This window comes from Procambarus clarkii, chromosome 11, assembly GCF_040958095.1.
Source record: "Procambarus clarkii isolate CNS0578487 chromosome 11, FALCON_Pclarkii_2.0, whole genome shotgun sequence".
In the NCBI taxonomy this organism is placed as follows: domain Eukaryota; kingdom Metazoa; phylum Arthropoda; class Malacostraca; order Decapoda; family Cambaridae; genus Procambarus; species Procambarus clarkii.
This window is the reverse complement of record NC_091160.1, coordinates 29,550,053-29,569,384: the sequence shown is the minus strand read 5'-3', so window position 1 is coordinate 29,569,384 and position 19,332 is coordinate 29,550,053. Positions and strand designations below refer to the sequence as shown.

The window sequence follows — 19,332 nt, the reverse complement described above, 5'->3', positions numbered from 1 at the left end:
AACTAACACAACACCTATACCCCCTATTAGACTATTTTACAGGAACTTCTTTTCCACAGCTCATAAAACGGAGGAAAGGGTCCTGAAAGATATTGTTAATAGAAACGTTATCCCTACAGACAAAAATCAGAGGATACAACTGACGATTTACTATAAAACCAGAAAAACGGCCAGCCTACTCATGAGAAATTCTCCAGACACAAAGCAGACCGCTTTAAAAGAGACCAACGTCGTCTATGCCTTCAAATGCCCTCTTGGGGACTGTAAGCTCCAAAAAACCCAGTATATAGGCAAGACGACAACATCTCTTTCTAGGCGTTTAACGAAGCATAAGCAACAGGGCTCCATTAAGGAACATATAATCTCTTCCCACAACCAAACCATCGCCAGAGAAATCCTAGTAAACAACACAGAAATCATCGATAGATACAGCGATAGCAGGCGGCTTGACGTTTGCGAGGCACTACACATTAAGAAGTCAACACCAGGAATCAACAGCCAATTAATGCACAACTATATTCTACCCACCTCAAGACTCCGCTCCAATATAGAAGCATCAAGAAATATGGACCAATAGGCTTTCTACAATCACTTCCATTCAATTCCCATTGTTTCATGTTCTGTCTTGTGTTGATGAATTTAATACCCTATTAAAACCACCTCACCCCATCCACCTCACTAAAATGTAGATATAAACAAATCGGAGATGTGTAAGTTCTATTCAGTTGTGTATGTGTAAACTAAGGTCTTTGAAAATGTAATAAGTTTTACGAAACGCGCTCAAGTGTCGCGTCAGACTAGAAATAAAAATGAATTTTGGAGAATTGATTTTTGAATTACCACCAACAGTGAAAAGAAATGTACGAAAGATTGAGAAAATTCGTGTTAGAATTATTAATCATACTTTTTCAGTCATATTTAATAATATATGTCTACAGGAAAGACTGCTACCAAAATATACTAATATATATATATATATATATATATGTCGTACCTAGTAGCCAGAACTCACTTTTTGGCCTACTATTCAAGGCCCGATTTGCCTAATAAGCTAAGTTTTCCTGAATTAATATATTTTTTCTTATTTTTTTCTTATGAAATGATAAAGCTACCCATTTCATTATGTATGAGGTCATTTTTTTTTATTGGAGTTAAAATTAACGTAGATATATGACCGAACCTAACCAACCCTACCTAACCTAACCTAACCTATCTTTGTAGGTTAGGTTTGGTTAGGTAGCCGAAAAAGTTAGGTTAGGTTAGGTTAGGTAGGTTAGGTAGTCGAAAAACAATTAATTCATGAAAACTTGGCTTATTAGGCAAATCGGGCCTTGCATAGTAGGCTGAGAAGTGCGTTCTGGCTATTAGGTACGACATATATATATATATATATATATATATATATATATATATATATATATATATATATATATATATATATATATATATATATATATATATGTTTACATCCATACATATGGACACACAATATACATACAATAAAACACACAAAATGCAAACATATGATTATGCACAACATACATACATACGTAAACACAACATGCATACATGTCTACACAGATGACCTACATACTTACGCAAAAAACAAGCATATATGTGAACATAAAGCATTTAAAGAAATACTCACTCAAAACATACATACATACAACATACATACATACAAAGGCTCAAGCACAACATAAAAATATATGTACACACACAACATACAATTATGTGTACACACACAACATACAAATATATGTACACACACAACATTAAAAAATATGTTCACACAGAAAATTCTTTTTTAAGTACACACACACACACACACACACACACACACACACACACACACACACACACAACATTCGCATATAAGTACACACACACAACATTCACATATAAGTACACACACACACACAACATTCACATATAAGTGCACACACACACACACACACACACAACATTCGCATATAAGTACACACACACAACATTCACTTGGACAATAGGCGATATACACATATGCCCACACAACATGAAATGCGAATATTCGCGCAGTCAAAAGGTTAACTGTTTATTTGTTGTTAAAAACGTATACCAGCTTTCAATAACATGTTTCCTCTTTTTGTGGTCTGTATCGAAGAGATTTTACCAAAATATTTTTTTGTTCATGTCAAAATTCGATTAAATTGCCGAGAATTTTTTTAGACATACAGAATTTTCAAACGAAGGCTTAATTTGATCAGAGCTCTAATTCATCCTTCACCCCTTCCCCCCCCCCTTTTTCAAGGAAAAAAATAAAAACTTACAAAAGAGGAAAAATTTCTAAACTAAAAATGAATTCGAACATCTCTCTCTCTCCCCACACAAAAAAGAATATTGCATTTTCCTTTGCAATGAAAGCTGATGAATCCTCTTTCAGGAATGTTGATCCTCTTTCCAGTTCAACAAATGTTATAGAATGATAACACATGTTTTGCTCTATTGGAACAAACTATTGCTAACCAACTATTGCAATCAGCAATGTCTATCAACTATGGGAAATGGACACTGTTAGCAACTGCTGCAACCAGGTATTTGCAACATTATAATTATTCCTGGCAATCTGAGACACCATCACGTTTAAACGTCGCTAATGTGTGGGTTTTATAATTTAGAAACTGATAACAAATATTCTGATGGCATAATGCAAATTATTGAGAGCTAGTTACCCGATTTAAACAATAAAGGAAGATAAGTAAAGGTGTCTGAGATAACTTCGTTAGATGAGAGAAGTTGATTCTCAACCCAATCACCAGAAAACATATGAAGTGAAGACATTTCGGGCCGTCCTGGACCGTTATCAAGTTGTGTCAAGGAAAAAGTTGTAGGAAAAATAATATATGTGTGTGTGTGTGTGTGTGTGTGTGTGTGTGTGTGTGTGTGTGTGTGTGTGTGTGTGTGTGTGTGTGTGTGTGTGTGTGTGTGTGTGTGTGTGTGTGTGTGTGTGTGTGTGTGTGTGCGTGTATGTGTGTTTACTAGTTGTGTTTACTAGTTGTGTTTTGCGGGGGATGAGCTTTGCTCTTTCGGCCCGCCTCTCAACTGTCAATCAACTGTTTACTAACTACTTTTTTTTTGTTTTTTTTTGTTTTTCCAACACCACACACACACACCCCAGGAAGCAGCCCGTGACAGCTGACTAACTCCCAGGTACCTATTTACTGCTAGGTAGCAGGGGCACTTAGGGTGAAAGAAACTTTGCCCATTTGTTTCTGCCTCGTGCGGGAATCGAACCCGCGCCACAGAATTACGAGTCCTGCGCGCTATCCACCAGGCTACGAGGCCCCACAGTGTGTGTGTGTGTGTGTGCGTGCGTGTGTGTGCGTGTGTGTGTGTGTGCGTGCGTGTGTGTGCGTGTGTGCGTGTGTGTGCGTGCGTGCGTGTGTGTGTATGTGTGTGTGTGTGTGTGGAATATCTTTAGTTTCAGCCAAGTTATTGTGTTCTCATGTCTTTAATCACAAGATTTAACAATCACTATTCAGAAACATACTATTGCTCCAACTCCTTGGATAAATATTACCTTGACGATGATAATATTTCTGCGCCAGAGTTCCAATCCCCTCCCCCCCCCCCCCTAAAAAAAAAAAATCTTAAGTCAGGCCGGCAGGAGGTTACCCTTCTTCTCTGTACTGTGTGCATCTTACTTCATGAACCTGTTATTAAAATTATTATTATTCAAAGAAATTACACCAAAGTTATGTGTACCAAAGTGGGGAGAGGGGGAGGGTTAACGAGTGCTGCATGGAGGGAGGGAGGGAGTTCGTTGATCGGTGTTTCGAGTCACCTCATTGCTCCTATTTTCTCGTTGTTGTTGTTACTGGGACGCACAATTCTGCCTGGGGGTGGGGAACGCTGCCCGGGGACGCTGAGGTAGGACAGGGAAAGCTTCGTTACACAGAACCAAACAAGGCTGTTAGTTGTGATGAGTGAACATGTTCAGAGTGATAGGAGAGGTGGAGCATGTTAAAGTTGATAAGAATGAGCGTGTTAGCAGTGATAAGAGTGAGCGTGTTAGCAGTGATAAGAGTGAGCGTGTTAGCAGTGATAAGAGTGAGCGTGTTAGCAGTGATAAGAGTGAGCGTGTTAGCAGTGATAAGAGTGAGCGTGTTAGCAGTGATAAGAGTGAGCGTGTTAGCAATGATAAGAGTGGTGGAGCATGTTAAAGTTGATAAGAGTGAGTATGTTAGCAGTGATAAGAGTGAGAATGTTAGCAGTGATAAGAGTGAGAATGTCAGCAGTGATAAAAGTGAGAATGTTAGCAGTGATAAGAGTGAGCATATTAGCTGTGATAAGAGTGAGAAAGTTAGCAGTGATAAGAGTGAGAATGTTAGTAGTGATAAGAGTGAGAATGTTAGCAGTGATAAGAGTGAGAATGTTAGCAGTGATAAGAGTGAGAATGCCAGCAGTGATAAGAGTGAGAATGCCAGCAGTGATAAGAGTGAGAATGTCAGCAGTGATAAGAGTGAGAATATCAGCAGTGATAAGAGTGAGAATGTTAGCAGTGATAAGAGTGAGAATGTTAGCAGTGATAAGAGTGAGAATGTTAGCAGTGATAAGAGTGAGAATGCCAGCAGTGATAAGAGTGAGAATGCCAGCAGTGATAAGAGTGAGAATGTCAGCAGTGATAAGAGTGAGAATGTCAGCAGTGATAAGAGTGAGAATGTCAGCAGTGATAAAAGTGACAGAGAGGATATTTACAGTGAAAATCGAGACCGAGCGAGTTAATTCTTGATTACGACTCATAATGCTCGCAGCAGTCACCAGACCGTACAAGATTATGACTCATAATGCTCGCAGCAGTCACCAGACCGTACAAGATTACGACTCATAATGCTCGCAGCAGTCACCAGACCGTACACGATTATGACTCATAATGCTCGCAGCAGTCACCAGACCGTACAAGATTATGACTCATAATGCTCGCAGCAGTCACCAGACCGTACAAGATTACGACTCATAATGCTCGCAGCAGTCACCAGACCGTACAAGATTATGACTCATAATGCTCGCAGCAGTCACGAGACCGTACAAGATTATGACTCATAATGCTCGCAGCAGTCACCAGACCGTACAAGATTACGACTCATAATGCTCGCAGCAGTCACCAGACCGTACAAGATTATGACTCATAATGCTCGCAGCAGTCACTAGACCGTACAAGATTACGTAACACTATTTAAAGGGGCACTAACCAGTGCCAGGCCAGGGGAGGGGGAAATGGTGGGGAGAACTGGGAGACAGGGGAATGTTGCTGTGGCTCAGCAACACAGGTGCGTTGCTGTGCCACAGCAACATTCCCCTTTCTCCCAGTTCTCCCTACCATTCCCCCCCCCCCTCTAATGTCCCTCTCGTTCTCCCAACCGTTCCCTACTCCCCTGTCCCTTTGTGATCTCTACCATTCCCCTCCCCCATCCCCTTGTCCTCCCCACCAGTACACCCTCCTTTGTCCCTTCGTCCTCCTCACCATCTCCAATTCCCCAATATTAATCTGTTGTATCAGTACATGCAACAGATGGCGCTGTTTTTCAAAAAAGTATGTTTTTACCTGTCACAGGTGTGGCATCTATATAGTAGGTATATAAAAACACGCATGTATTCGAATGGATCGTTGTGTCAAAATTTCAAAGCAATCAGAAAAGAACTTTTGGAGATTACAGTGTATGCTGCTCTTACGCAGAACAGATGGTGCTGTTTAAAATAAAAAATAGTTTTTTTTCATGTATCCGATGGGGCATGTATGTAGTAGATATATAAAAACACGCGTCTATTCGAATGCATCGTTGTGTCAAAATTTCCAAGCAATCAGTGAAGAGGTTTCGAAGATTTCCCTCGCATGAGAAACACATGAAAAAACACAGTTTTGAAAAAAATGTTTTTTTCCCGTCACAGACGTGACATTTATATAATGGGTATATATAAACCTGTTCGGATGCTAATGGAACGTTGTGTGAAAATTTCAAAGCAATCGGTGAAGAACTTTCGGAGATTAGCGATTTTGAACAATCGAACATTTGCATTTTTATTTATATAGATTAGAACGTTGTTACTTCTTGTTATAACGTTTTTATTACATATTAGAACTTGGTATAACCCCCCTTCTTCTTGGTATGTCCCCCTTGCTTCTTGGTATGTCCCCCTTGCTTCTTGGTATGTCCCCCTTGCTTCTTGGTATATCCCCCTTGCTTCTTGGTATGTCCCCCTTGCTTCTTGGTATATCCCCCTTGCTTCTTGGTATGTCCCCCTTGCTTCTTGGTATATCCCCCTTGCTTCTTGGTATATCCCCCTTGCTCCTTGGTATATCCCCCTTGCTTCTTGGTATATCCCCCTTGCTTCTTGGTATATCCCCCTTGCTTCTTGGTATATCCCCCTTGCTTCTTGGTATATCCCCCTTGCTTCTTGGTATGTCCCCCTTGCTTTTTGGTATGTCCCCCCTTGCTTTTTGGTATGTCCCCCCTTGCTTCTTGGTATGTCACCCTTGCTTATTGATATGTCCCCCTTGCTTCTTGGTATGTCCCCGCTGCTTCTTGGTATATCCCCCTTGCTTCTTGGTATATCCCCCTTGGCTTCTTGGTATATCCCCTTGGCTTCTTAGTATATCGCCTTTGCTTCTTGGTATGTCCCCCTTGCTTCTTGGTATATCCCCCTTGGCTTCTTGGTATATCCCCTTGGCTTCTTAGTATATCGCCTTTGCTTCTTGGTATATCCCGTTGCTTCTTGGTATGTCCCCCTTGCTTCTTGGTATATCTCCCTTGGCTTCTTGGTATATCGCCTTTGCTTCTTGGTATATCGCCTTTGCTTCTTGGTATATCGCCTTTGCTTCTTGGTATATCGCCTTGGCTTCTTGGTATATCGCCTTTGCTTCTTGGTTTGTCCTCTCTCCCCTTCCCGCTGCAAACTATGCCCGTCTTGCTCTCTAGAATGTTATCTACCTTCCTGCCACCTTGGTCGTTGTATGCTGCAATATAAACACTTGCTATGTTCCAGGACAAGCTTATTCTGCATTAATTAAACAGTTTGCGTGAGTGTAAGCTCTCGCCACCATGGTGATTATCAGTATAGATAAACCTGGTAGTAATCCCGTGCTCATAAATTATTTAATAGTTCCAAACAACGCTACCATGGATGGGGGGGGGGGGTTGACAGATTTGCATGTTTAGGTGGACAGTTGATTGCATGATTGAACCCGTGCCGTGATTCTTGGAATTATGAGTTCTTCTGCACTTAGCCTTTTTTTTTATATTGGTGCTAACTAAGTCTCTTTCTAACATCTCGTTATTGTTCTCTGAAGACATATATATTGTTTAACCTTTTTCTGGTTAACTTTTCCTATGGAGCAATAGCAAAAGCTTTGTTATGGTTAAAAAGACTCACTGGAACTACCTTGATTATTCGCTTCATTTATTATATAACTAGTTGGGTTGACCGGGGGTACCCGGGTCGGTGTGGCGGGTCCCAGGTCTCCCGCACGCACCTTAACTGTAATTGTCCTCAGTAACTGTCTCCCAACACTTTAATGTTTCCCATCACTGTAACCATCTCCCATCACTGTAACTATCTCCCATCACTGTAACCATCTCCCATCACTGTAACTATCTCCCATCACTGTAACTATCTCCCATCACTGTAACTATCTCCCATCACTGTAACTATCTCCCATCACTGTAACTATCTCCCATCACTGTAACTATCTCCCATCACTGTAACTATCTCCCATCACTGTAACTATCTCCCATCACTGTAACTATCTCCCATCACTGTAACTATCTCCCATCACTGTAACTATCTCCCAGCTCTCTTCTACACTCTCAAAAACCGGACAGATTTTTGGGAGAGGAAGTCATTAACCAAACGTCATTCACTCACATTCATTCAAATTTTGGTCATTCACCAAACACCAAAGGCAGGCACACACACACACACACACACACACGCACACACACACACACACACACACACACACACACACACACACACACACACACACACACACACACACACACACACACACACACACACACACACACACACACACACACACACATACACACACACACACACACACACACACACACAACGTGGATAAGACAGGACAGAGATGGTTGGGCAGACTGCATATTTCTGGACTGCCAAAAAGCCTTTGATACAGTACCGCACATGAGACTGCTGTTCAAGCTCGAGAGGCAGGCGGGGGTGGGGGGAAAGGTCCTAGCATGGATAAGGAACTACCTAACAGGAAGGAGCCAAAGAGTTACGGTAACGGGCGAGAAGTCGGACTGGCGAACAGTAACAAGTGGAGTACCACAAGGATCGGTGCTGGGACCAATTCTATTTCTTGTATATGTTAACGACATGTTTACAGGCGTAGAGTCCTACATGTCGATGTTTGCGGATGATGCAAAGTTGATGAGAAGAGTTGTGACAGATGAGGATTGCAGGATCCTCCAAGAGGACCTGAACAGATTGCAGAGATGGTCAGAGAAATGGCTACTAGAATTCAACACGAGCAAATGTAAAGTTATGGAAATGGGACTAGGAGATAGGAGACCAAAGGGACAGTACACAATGAAGGGGAACAGCCTACCTGTAACGACGCGTGAAAGAGACCTGGGGGTGGACGTAACACCTAATCTATCTCCTGAGGCACATATTAATAGGATAACGACAGCAGCGTACTCTACACTGGCAAAAGTTAGAACATCATTCAGAAACCTAAGTAAGGAGGCATTTAGGGCGCTTTACACTGCCTACGTGAGGCCAGTCTTAGAGTATGCCGCCTGATCATGGAGTCCCCATCTGAAGAAGCATATAATGAAACTGGAAAAGGTTCAGAGGTTTGCAACGAGACTCGTCCCAGAGCTACGAGGGATGGGGTATGAGGAGCGCCTGAGGGAACTGTGCCTTACGACACTAGAAAGAAGAAGGGAGAGGGGGGACATGATAGGAACGTATAAGTTACTTAGAGGGATTGACAGAGTGGACTTGGACGAAATGTTCACACGGAATAGTAACAGAACGAGAGGACATGGATGGAAGCTTGAAACTCAGATGAGTCACAGAGATGTTAGGAATTTTTCTTTTAGCGTGAGAGTAGTGGGGAAATGGAATGCACTTCAGGAACAGGTTGTGGAAGCAAATACTATTCATAATTTTAAAACCAGGTATGATAGGGAAATGGGGCAGGAGTCATTGCTGTAAACAACCGATGCTCGAAAGGCGGGATCCAAGAGTCAATGCTCGATCCTGCAGACACAACTAGGTGAGTACACACACACACACACACACACACACACACACACACACACACACACACACACACACACACACCCCCATGCCCTCCCTTCTCCCCCTCCCCCCTAAGCCCCCCACTCTCCCCCACCCCACCTAAGTCTTCCCCTCTCCCCCACTCCCCTAAACCCTCCCCTCTTCCTCACCCACCTCAGCCCTCCCTTTTCCCCCACGCCCCCCAAGCCCTCCACCCTTTTCTCTTCCCCCAAGCCCCCCCATCTCCCCTATCCCCCACAGCCTCTCCTCCCCCCATGCTTCCCCAACCCTCCCTCTCTTACCCACCCCCTGTACCCTCCCCCTCTTATCCACCCCCTGTACCCTCCCCCTCTTATCCACCCCCTGTACCCTCCCCCTCTTATCCACCCCCTGTACCCTCCCCCTCTCCCCCACCACCCCAAGCCCTCCCTCCTCCACCAATCCCCCCGTGCCAGGTCCCCCCAGCTCCCACTCACCCCAGATCCCAAAGGTCCCCCCCAGAAAAGAAGCAGAAGAGAGTCAGTTTCAGGGTGATGTACTCGAACATAGATGGGATCACAAGCAAGACAAGTGAACTAAGGGAAAGAGCACAAGAAGTTAACCCAGATGTAATCGGACTCACTGAAACAAAACTCTCTGGAATCATAACGAATGCCGTGTTTCCCCAGGAGTATACAGTAATAAGGAAAGAGAGGGAAGGTAGAGGAGGAGGCGGAGTGGCCCTACTCATGAGAAGGGAATGGAGTTTTAAGGAGATGGCCATCCCGGGCTGTGAGGAGTTCAGAGACTACATAGCAGGCACCATAACAATGGGAGGACCAAGAATAGTAGTAGCAGTAATATACAACCCTCCACCAAATGACAGGAGACCCAGTCAAGAGTATGAAAACAACAACAAGGCAGTTAACACTATAATTGAGAGGGCAGCCTCTGCTGCCTGTAGAAATAGATCCCACCTGCTCATCATGGGCGACTTCAATCACGGAAAGATTGACTGGGAGAACAAGGAACCGCATGGAGGCGAGGATACGTGGAGAGCCAAACTATTGGAGGTGGTGACAAGCAACTTTTTAACGCAGCATGTCGGAGAACCCACAAGGATGAGAGGCAATGACGAACCAGCGAGACTCGACCTAGTCTTCACTCTGAACGACTCCGACATAAGAGAAATCGGTTTTGAGGACCCAGTAGGAATGAGCGACCACAGTGTACTGGTGTTTGAGTACTTGATTGAAGAAGGGTTATTGAACTCGAGGAGGGATACCGAAACCAAAAGGTTAGCATACCGAAAGGGAAACTATGAGGGGATAAGAAAATTCCTAACAGATATAGCATGGGAAACAGAGCTCAGGGGAAAGACGGCCCAAGATATGATGGATTACATCACGCAGAAGTGCAAGGACGCAGCAAACAAGTTTGTCCCAGTCCAAAAGGAAAACAGAGAAATGAAGATGAGAAACCCATGGTTTAATCAAAGATGTAGGCTAGCTAAGCAGCAAAGTAAAAGGGCATGGAGAAACTATAGGAATAACAGGACACTGGAGAGCAGAGAAAGATACCAGAATGCCAGGAATGAATATGTCAGGATGAGAAGAGAGGCAGAAAGACAATACGAAAATGACATCGCAAGCAAGGCAAAGACTCAGCCTAAATTGTTGCATAGCCACATTAGGAGAAAAACAACAGTAAAGGAACAGGTTATGAGATTAAGGATAGGGGCGGAAGGATTCACTACAAATGACAAGGAAGTGTGTGAGGAATTGAATAAGAAATTCCAGGAGGTCTTCACCTTAGAACAAGGAGAAATTCCAGAGGTAAGTGAGGGAATAGCTAACCAGGAACCACTGGAAGAGTTTGAGATTACCAGTGGGGAAGTAAGGAAGTGTTTACTAGAGTTGGACGTGACGAAGGCTATAGGCCCAGATGGAATCTCCCCTTGGGTTCTAAAGGAAGGAGCAAGAGAACTGAGCCTACCACTCTCCATAGTGTATAACAAATCACTGGCAACAGGGGAACTGCCAGATACTTGGAAAGCAGCTAACGTAGTCCCGATATACAAGAAAGGGGATAGACAGGAGGCACTGAACTACAGGCCAGTGTCCCTAACCTGCATACCATGCAAGCTGATGGAGAAGATTGTGCGAAAAAAAACTAGTGGAGCATCTGGAGCGAAGGAACTTTGTAACACAGCATCAACATGGGTTCAGGGATGGCAGGTCCTGCCTCACAGGGTTACTTGAATTCTACGACCAGGCAACAAAAATAAGGCAAGAAAGAGAAGGGTGGGCAGACTGCATATTTTTGGATTGTCAGAAAGCCTTTGATACAGTGCCACACAAGAGGCTAGTGCGAAAGTTGGAGATGCAGGCTGGAGTGAGAGGGAAGGTACTCCGGTGGATAGAGGAATACCTAAGCAACAGGAGACAACGAGTCTGTGTGAGGGGTGAGGTCTCAGATTGGCGAGACGTCACAAGTGGAGTCCCGCAGGGGTCAGTCCTTGGACCTATACTGTTTCTGGTATATGTAAATGATCTCCCAGAGGGTATAGATTCGTTCCTCTCAATGTTTGCCGACGATGCAAAAATTATGAGGAGGATTGAAACAGAGGATGATAGTAGGAGGCTACAAGATGACCTGGATAGACTGAGTGAATGGTCCAACAAATGGCTGTTGAAGTTCAACCCGAGTAAATGCAAAGTAATGAAACTAGGCAGTGGAAACAGGAGGCCAGGCACAGGATACAGAATAGGAGATGAAGTACTTAATGAAACAGACAGAGAGAAAGATCTAGGAGTTGATATCACACCAAACCTGTCTCCTGAAGCCCACATAAAGAGAATAACGTCTGCGGCATATGCGAGGCTGGCTAACATCAGGACGGCGTTCAGGAACCTGTGTAAGGAATCATTCAGAATCTTGTACACCACATATGTAAGACCAATCCTGGAGTATGCGGCCCCAGCATGGAGCCCGTACCTTGTCAAGCACAAGACGAAGCTGGAAAAAGTCCAAAGGTATGCTACTAGACTAGTCCCAGAACTAAGAGGCATGAGTTATGAGGAAAGGCTGCGGGAAATGCACCTCACGACACTGGAAGACAGAAGAGTAAGGGGGGACATGATCACAACCTACAAAATCCTCAGGGGAATCGACCGGGTAAACAAGGACGAACTTTTCAACACTGGTGGGACGCGAACAAGGGGACACAGGTGGAAGCTGAGTACCCAAATGAGCCACAGAGACGTTAGAAAGAACTTTTTCAGTGTCAGAGTAGTTAGCAAATGGAATGCATTAGGAAGTGATGTGGTGGAGGCTGACTCCATTCACAGTTTCAAATGTAGATATGATAGAGCCCAATAGGCTCAGGAATCTGTACACCAGTTGATTGACGGTTGAGAGGCGGGACCAAAGAGCCAGAGCTCAACCCCCGCAAGCACAATTAGGTAAGTACACACACACACACACACACACACACACACACACACACACACACACACACACACACACACACACACACACACACACACACACACACACACACACACACACACAAAGCACCCTTAGGAATGGGTGATCACAGTGTATTGATCTTTGAGTACCTGGTAGAGCTAGAACTTATCTCCCCCCAAAAAGAACTAGAAAACAAAAGACTTGCATACATAAAGGGGAATTATGAGGGGATGAGAAGTTTCTTAAGGGATATACCATGGGACACAGACCTCAGAGTTAAGTCGGTACAAGACATGATGGACTATGTCACCCAAAAGTGTCAGGAGGCAGTAAACAGGTTTCTCCCAAAGGGAAAAATCCGAGAAGCAAAAGAAGAATCCATGGTTTAACAGGGCATGTATGGAAGCATACATGTCTCATGAACGCAAGAGCGTGGAGAAACTTCCGAAATAACAGAACACCAGAAAGCGGAGAAAGAGATACCAGAGATCCAGGAATGAGTATGTTATTGTGAGAAGGGAAGCAGAGAAAAATAATGAAAATGATAGAGCAAGCAAAACCAACACCGATCCGAAGCTACTCCACAGTCATATCAGGAGGAAGACAGCAGTGAAAGAACAGGCGAGGACAGGTATACAGAGAATGACAAAGAGGTGTGCGAGGAACTCAACAAGAGGTTCCAGGATGTCTTCACAGTAGAACATGGTGAGGTCACTGCGCTAGGAGAGGAGGCAGTAAACCAGGCGGCCTTGGAAGGGTTCGAAATTACGAAAGATGAGGTCAATAGACACATGTTGGATCTGGATGTGAGAAAGGTTGTGGGTCCAGACGGGATATCACCATGGGTATTGAAAGAGTGTGCAGAGGCACTCTGCTTGCCACTCTCTGTATTGTATAGTAGGTCACTGGAGACGGGAGACCTACCAGAAATATGTAAGGCGGCTAATGTGGTCCCAATATACAAAAAGGGTGACAGACAAGAGGCACTGAACTACAGGCCAGTGTCCTTAAATTGTATACCATGCAAAGTGATGGAGAAGATCATGAGAAAAAATCAAGTAACACATCTGGAAAGAAGGGACTTCGTGACTAATCGCCAACATGGGTTCAGGGAGGGTAAATCTTGCCGTACAGGCTTAATAGAATTCTACGATCAGGTGACATAGATTAAACAAGAAAGAGAAGGCTGGGCAAACTGCATTTTTTTGGACTGTCGGAAAGTCTTTGATACAGTCACCCATAAGAGGCTGGTACATAAGCTGGAGAGACAGGCAGGAGTAACTGGTTAAGTGCTCCAGTGGATAAGGAAATACGTAAACAATAGGAAGAAAAGAATTACGGTGAGGGGTAAGACCTCAGATTGGCGTGAAGTCAACAGTAGAGTTCCACAGGGCTCTGGTCTCGGTCCTATCATGTTTCTGATATACGTGAACGATCTACCGGAGGGTATAGATTCATTCCTCTCAATGTTTGCTGACGATGCCAAAATTATGAGAAGGATTAAGACAGAGGAGGACTACTTGAGGCTTCAAGAAGACCTAGACAAACTAAAGGAATGGTCGAACAAATGGTTGTTAGAGTTTAACCCAAGCAAATGTAATTTAATGAAGATAGGTGTTGAGAGCAGGAAGCCAGTTACAAGGTATCATTTGGGTGATGAAATTCTACACGAGTCAGAGAGAGAAAGACCTGGGGGTTGATATCACGCCAAACCTGTCCCCTGCAGCCCATATCAAGGGGATAACAGCAGCAGCATATGCCAGGTTGGCTAACATAACATCGGCATTTAGACACTTGTGCAAGGAATCGTTCAGAACTTTGTATACCACCTATGTTAGACCAATCCTGGAGTATGCAGCCCCAGCATGGAGTCCATATCTAGTTAAGCATAAGAGCAAACTAGAAAAAGTTGAACGGTTTGCCACCAGACTAGTACCCGGGGTGATTGGTATGAGCTACGAGGAGAGACTACAGGAATTAAACCTCACGTTGCTAGAAGACCGAAGAGTTAGGGAGGATATGATCACCACGTACAAGATTCTCAGAGGAATTGACAGGGTAGATGGAGACGGGCTATTTAACATAAGGGGCACAAGCACTAGGGGACACAGGTGGAAACTGAGTGCCCAAATGAGCCACAGAGACATTAGAAATATTTTTTTTAGTGTCAGAGCAGTTGACAAATGTAATGCATTAGGCAGTGATGTGGTGGAGACTGACTCCATACACAGTTTCAAGTGTATATGATAGGGCCCAATAGGCTCAGTAACCTGTACACCAGTTGATTGACAGTTGAGAGGCGGGACCAAAGAGCCAGAGCTCAACCCCCGCAAGCACAAATAGGTGAGAACAAATAGGTGAGTACACAACACACACACACACAGGCTGGATGACCTCGGTCACACATGGGTCGCTGGCTGACATTAGAACGTTGTTTTGAAACCTAAATTGGGACACTTTTTATTGTTTCAAGGCCCATTCCATAGCCTTTGCTTGACCAATCCTGGAATATGCAACACCGGCCAGGATTTCACACTATGTGAAGCACTGAACTAAAATTGGACAAAAAGCACACAGGTTTGCGACTAGATTCGTCATAAAGCTGAAAGGTTAAAATATGAGGTTAGTCTGAAGGAGCTGAGGCCTCACAGTCTTGCAGGACAGATGAAACATATGATTACAACATTCAAGATACTAAATTAAATTGAAAGGGTTTACAGGGATAGGTTTATTAAATTGAGAAACAGGAGGACACAAATGTAAACTATAAAGAAATGAGTCTATGTAAAGAAATACGATACTACAATGGAACGAGCGGTCAACTAGTGGAATGCACAAGAAGAAGAAGAATCAGAAGTAGAAGTTTTGAGAATCTTCTCCATCCAAAACATTAAGGATAGATTAGACAAAGATTTTAAACATAAAAAATAGTTAGCCTATAACACCGCGGGTACAACAAGATGGTAAGTTGGGGGCAAAACAGACCTAGACTTCATCCCCCCCCCCCCATTGTCAGTGATAGGTAAGTACTGAGAGGTAAAAACAGCCCCCCCTTCCCCCCCCCCTCCCACACACGTTCCATGTCTCTCCCTATTCCCTCCCCTTCATCCCCAACCCCTCACGTCACACCAACCTTAACCCCCCTCTCCCCTCACACACACACACAAACACCTTCCCCGTCTACACGGTATACATACCATGATATACATATATGCATACCTCGGTATTCATATCTGTACTTTGCAATACACACCACACAGGAATACAATCCTGTACATGTGTCTCGTGTGGGTATCACTGCATATTTGGCTTGACATTTGCCTCACCTGCAACGAAAACCTTGACTCAGTACAATCTGTGACAGACTGAAGATGGGCGCAAGAAGTGAATCTTATAAAAGGGGGAAGGAAAACCAAGTAACAATTCGTCGACTTTAGAGTTTCATGTCACAATCAAATTTATCGACTTCAAGGTTGTTCCTTTCAATCTGACTGAGTGACCTATTTAACCCTTTCGCTATACACTTAGCTCCAGGGGCCAGGGAGCATTAACCCTTTCACATTGTACTATAACCAGTCGTCATTTGGGGGTCAGGTAACTTTATCCGTTCATCAATATGTTTAGTCTCTGGGGACAGTGAACTTTAACTCTTTCACATTATCCTTTGACCCAGTGAAGGGGTACTCTTAACCCTTTCACATTATTCTTAGACCCTTGAGTAGGGTATTTTAACCTCTATACATGACATCTAGACCCCGGAGTTGGCCACTTTAAACTCTTCTCATGACACTTGGAACCTGAGAAAGGCAACTTTAACCTCTTCACATGAAACTCAGTCCCTGGGGCGGGCCACTTTAACCCCTTCACCTTACAATGAGACCCGGGAGGCTATCGCCGGCGACCGTCAAAGTTAACAAAGAGAATAATAAAAGTTTTTGGCGATAATGAAGAGTATATAATTAACACAACACTTTATCTTACGTGATTTTGTTGCCTTGACAATGACCTTCTATACGGGAGTCGAGTCATCAGCAACTAAATTACACATCTCGAAAATGAGTTGAAAACCTCGCCCAAAAACTTATCTAATACAACAGATTATACCTGTGTGTGTCTGATATACATATGGATAGTGCGGAGTAGATGTATAGCTAAATTATGCGTTGGTCTTCAAGTTCAAGCTCCTGGTCACAGGCTTTCTCGAATGATTATTTTTTTTTTATTAAATATAGTAACTATGTTCAAATCTCATCTCGAGGGTCAACAGACGGTGATCAATATGCTTCCTGTTGCCACGCTTCGAATATCAACCAACGACGTTATATTTGCTAATTATTTTCTCGTTTAAACGATTAATAAATGTCCTCCAATTCACTTAACGTTTTATGGGTTTAAAAGCCAACATCAGCGTCAGCGTCAACAATCAGCGTCGTATTCGCTGATATTTCCAGGTATCGACGGTCAACGCGTACAGTCGCGTTGACCGTCGTTGTGGCTGGTACTACCTGTACCCGCCACGCGTGGCTGAGGCTCAGACTAGTTAAATGGAAAAGAATGAAAAGAGAAACCGCACGTTTCTAACATGTTTAATGCAGGCGATGAGTCACAATAACGTGGCTGAAGTATGTTGACCAGACCACACACTAGAAGTTGAAGGGACGACGACGTTTCGGTCCGTCCTGGACCATTCTCAAGTCGACTTGAGAATGGTCCAGGACGGACCGAAACGTCGTCGTCCCTTCAACTTCTAGTGTGTGGTCTGGTCAACAACATGTTTAATTTCACAATGCTTGTGGGTATACAATATTTTTTCTTGTTCCACTGTCTGTGAAGATATAGAGATTGTCTGATTGCCGACTCTAGAACCCACAACATATATTTGTCCATGTGAGAAGCAATCCGTGTCTAGATATAAAACTCACAATTCTAAAGATTGGCCCTGAACTTTGTTGATGGTAATTGCAAACGCCAATCGAATTAGGAACTACAACCTCTTAAAATGAAATGGCAAATCGGTTGAAATCATAGGAATGTGAGAAATGAGGACATCTTCACCTTTGAAAGGTCCTGTCAAGATGGTTGCTTCTACGACGTTGTTGAATAATTTTTTACTGCAAGCCGCGTGCCGTTGCTAAGCTTTCGCTGGTTGATATTTCGCAAAATGATAATTGGCACGCCGATTTTCAATTGCAGTTCGTGCGGTGGTATCCCTGGCAGATAGAGTGAATTAAAAAATCTTGTTGGGTAATTAACCGCTTCATCTGCTTCCTCAACAGTGGAATACAACGGAATTGTATGTGACTGCCTTGATTTGAATGTTAGATTGAATAATATTGTTAAGTTCTTAAACGTCTTGGTTCTTGGCCGCAAGAACAGCTCGTTCACTCAGCCAATCGTGATTCTTATAATTGGTTTGAATATTGGAAAATACTTTTTCAGCCAATACTTCTTTGGACGTCACTAAATTGTAGAAGTTATGAGGCAATGAAATTCGTCCTGAGGTCAGATCAACCAGCACGTTTACGTTACTAATTTCCAAAAATGGATGTGAGAATATATCAGCTGATGAGTCGTTTTGCAGTTGGACACGCATATTTGTAGTTAATTTTAACATCGTTACGTGGCGCCAAAAAGTAGAGTATTTCAGGCGAGCATTTATTTCGTCCGCTGGTGTCGGTTGAGGAATTACAGGTAATGTTTGCATGAAATCTCCTGCAAGCAATATTAATGCGTTCCAAAATGGTCTGATGTTTCCACGCAAATCTTGCAATGATCGATCAAGAGCCTCGATCTATTTTTTGTGGGCCATTGTGCATTCATCCCAAACAATAAGTTTACATTTCTGCAATACTTTTTCCATGGCAGATGCTTTGGAAATGTTGCAAGTGGGAGTTTCAATGAATTGCATGTTCAATGGAAATTTCAAAGCCGAAGTAGCAGTTCTTCCACCTGGTAGCAATGTCGAAGCCATTCCGGACGATGCAAAAGCTAAGGTTATGCCATTTTGGGATCGAAATGCTGCCAAAATCAATCTAATAAGGAAGGTTTTACAGTTCCTCCTGGCGCATCTAAGAAAATTTCTCCAAACCCTTTATTGACAGTTTGAGTTATTTGATTGTAAATGCCTTTTCACTCAAGCGTTAGCTTAAGTATATTTGATTGCAAATACGATAACAGTTCACCCGTGTTGTAATTTTGTTCACGACGCAATTCTACATCGAACGAAGCAGCAGAAGATGGATATGGTGAAGGCATTCCCAATTAATTAAGAACTTTGTTCACGATTTGTAAGCACAAATCTTCAATCATTATCAACGCTTCGTTGTAGATTTCTGCTGTGAAATTCATGTTCATATTTGAATTTTCCTTGCGTATTCGTTAGAAAATATGTTCAGCCATGTGCGATTTGTGTTTCTCCCATACTCTGATGGAGATGAAGGAGAACCAGTGGTCAATATAATTGTAAAAATGCAAGAATTTGATTTGGATGTGACTTGTTGGACGCGTCATTAATGCATACATCCCAGTGTCGGTCGTTCTCCAATAAATTCAGAGCCTGACATACACTACGGAAAGTGGCAT

General features: G+C 43.2%; 2 protein-coding genes across 2 annotated transcripts; one reads left to right on the top strand and one right to left on the bottom strand.

The window, feature by feature from the left end:
• The first annotated feature begins 4,176 nt into the window (after positions 1-4,176).
• LOC138363631 (S-antigen protein-like) lies at positions 4,177-4,764 on the top strand. Its single transcript, XM_069322999.1, has one exon. The coding sequence runs from the start codon at positions 4,177-4,179 to the stop codon at positions 4,762-4,764; it is 588 nt and encodes a 195-aa protein (XP_069179100.1).
• A 1,349-nt stretch (positions 4,765-6,113) lies between these two features.
• On the bottom strand, positions 6,114-18,658 carry LOC123758509 (SUMO-interacting motif-containing protein 1-like). Its single transcript, XM_069322998.1, has 3 exons — positions 18,589-18,658; positions 6,582-6,994; positions 6,114-6,452 (listed from the first exon to the last, which is right to left on the bottom strand). Exons 1-3 carry the CDS (start codon positions 18,656-18,658, stop codon positions 6,114-6,116), a joined length of 822 nt encoding a protein of 273 aa, XP_069179099.1.
• Between the last annotated feature and the right edge of the window lie 674 nt (positions 18,659-19,332).